This window comes from Phalaenopsis equestris, unplaced genomic scaffold (genome assembly GCF_001263595.1).
Source record: "Phalaenopsis equestris unplaced genomic scaffold, ASM126359v1 Scaffold000834, whole genome shotgun sequence".
Lineage (NCBI taxonomy): Eukaryota > Viridiplantae > Streptophyta > Magnoliopsida > Asparagales > Orchidaceae > Phalaenopsis > Phalaenopsis equestris.
Window position 1 is genome coordinate 587,291 of NW_018165274.1, and position 2,185 is coordinate 589,475.

Consider the following 2,185-nt stretch of genomic DNA (forward strand, 5'->3'; position numbering starts at 1 on the left):
TCAACGGGTTTTCCGGAGGGGGGAGGGGGAGGCGGTTTGGGGCAAGCGGCCAGCAGCGGACGAAGATCAACAATTGGTAAAAGGCGGCCAACAAACACTCATACAAAGTAAATTAAATGCACCTAAAATTTGGTAGAAGTCAAATACATAGAAAATGATTAATGTTAATTCTAATTACTTCAAAAATTTTAAAGTTTGTTCCATTTTTCTCAAATCAAACACCCAACTTTCAAAATGTATGCATTCATTTTTCTTTATAAATCTTCTTTATCAAACCAAACAGCCCCCTAAATGTAACTCATAATACTGTTTCTTATGCTATAATAAAAATATTTAAGCAAGAAGGAATAAAAGAAAAACAGATTGGCAAAATTTTGCTGCCAAGCTTAAGCCAAGCTATATGACCAGCTAGGCGTCAGACCTTCAGTTTCCAGCAAAATTTAAATTAAAAAGGAGAATGAAGCTTCTAGTTTGACTTCCAAACATGTTTTCTTCTAAAATTGAGGACTAAAGGAATGAATTATTTGAAGTATACAGATAAACAATATAAATAAACCCCAAATTTTAGGCCCAAGTTGATAATGTAGAAATGACCACACAAATATAGCTTAGGTTTAAAATATCAGGGATGTGAGCAAATCCACAAGCTTTGGCAACATCAAGGCCTGAATCCAAACCATTAATAAAAAAAACATTAAAATAATGAAAGCTATAATCAAGATAAGAGGAGTAATGCTTTCAAAAGGATATCAAAGCAGAGATGAATCCAACTCCAACCCCTGCACAAAAATAGAAAAATTAAACTTGCTTTAGCCCAAAGTGTAAAACTATATAGAAAATGAAAAGAACACAATATTCAACTTCACATTGTCCCTGGTATCATTAAAAGTACGAACAGATGATGTCAAGTGACAAGGCAGTTTGATGAACATGCTACACAAAAAGTAAACGAAGCAATTGAAGACTAATGAATAATCATCGTTGGCAATAGCCCAAAAACATAGGTCGTATTTAACAATCCTCATCAATTCCTTGTTGAGAGCTAGATAATATAATAATTCTATTTTGTGAAAATTCCTTTTTATACTACTTCTAGCTATGTCACTATCTCCAACCTTTCCTTCATAACATATCCCCATCAATTCCATCTACCAGCATTTGCCGCATCTTCTTACCTCCCCTATGCGTACCAAAACCACCAAAATCACATGTCTACTAGCTCTTATCTTCAAAAGATGTTAGTCCAACCACAGTTCTACAATATCACTTTACACTCTAACCTTCTGAGCTTAACAAGATATTTTAATATTATCGTTTAGGAAACACTCAGCTTAGGCTCTCCTGACTTCAATGTCGCCAATGGTTATATTCAAATAGCATGTTTGGTAAAATTAAAGTTTACTAAAGAAAATTTTAACCACCCAACATAAACTTTGAGACCTAACCTGCAATACAAAAGACCTATCACATGAAAAATCACGTCACCAATGACCTTGATTCATAAATCATCAACATCATATTAATTAAAATTTAATAGCATGCACGTACTCTAAAGTTTCCACCACAACTATAATTTTAAATTATTTTACGATAGAGGATGCCTTTGGTTCCATGTTCACTAAGAAAACATTTGATGAAACGCTTAAGAAATCACACAAGATTCAAATTCAAAGTTTCCCAACTTTTAATTTAGACAAAGATTACTCTCTTTTGAAATAAAACAAGATAAAACATTTGATTCATTCAAAATAATGGCATAAAAGTCATCAAATGAAATTTCAAAAAAAAAAAAAACATATCTTAGAACTAATATAAAAACTTCACATTAGTTGGCCTCTATCTCTGCTCCACAATCTAATCAATCGACCACGATGATAGTGACTAATGACTTAATTGATTTGAGCTGGGAAACCAATATCTAGAGTCTTGCAGTTGGTATTATAATAGGAAGATGAGGGTTTCATGCAGTATAAATGGAGAGCCCTTCATGAGGCTATCAAGGGCGTATTAAAATTTCTCCTTTTTTTTGAGGTGTGATGGCATTGAGGGTTCAATGCCAGATTTTAAAGAATTTAGAGGGACTTAAATGTATGTTTTACAGGTTCATTTTGCAACTCCAAAGAAGTATTATTTTTTATAAAGCCACAAACTTCTCTAGTCAGCAACTCCAAAGAAGTATTATTTT

General features: G+C 33.0%; 1 protein-coding gene across 2 annotated transcripts in view; it reads right to left on the reverse strand.

Moving 5' to 3' along the window:
• The window catches only part of LOC110031489 (sodium/hydrogen exchanger 6-like), a 64,855-nt gene that overhangs the window by 48,818 nt on the left and 13,852 nt on the right, over positions 1-2,185 (reverse strand). For both annotated transcript variants that reach the window (XM_020734705.1, XM_020734706.1), the window contains one exon: positions 751-779. In XM_020734705.1, coding sequence (XP_020590364.1) covers positions 751-779 — 29 coding nt within the window. The remainder of the gene's footprint in view (positions 1-750; positions 780-2,185) is intronic.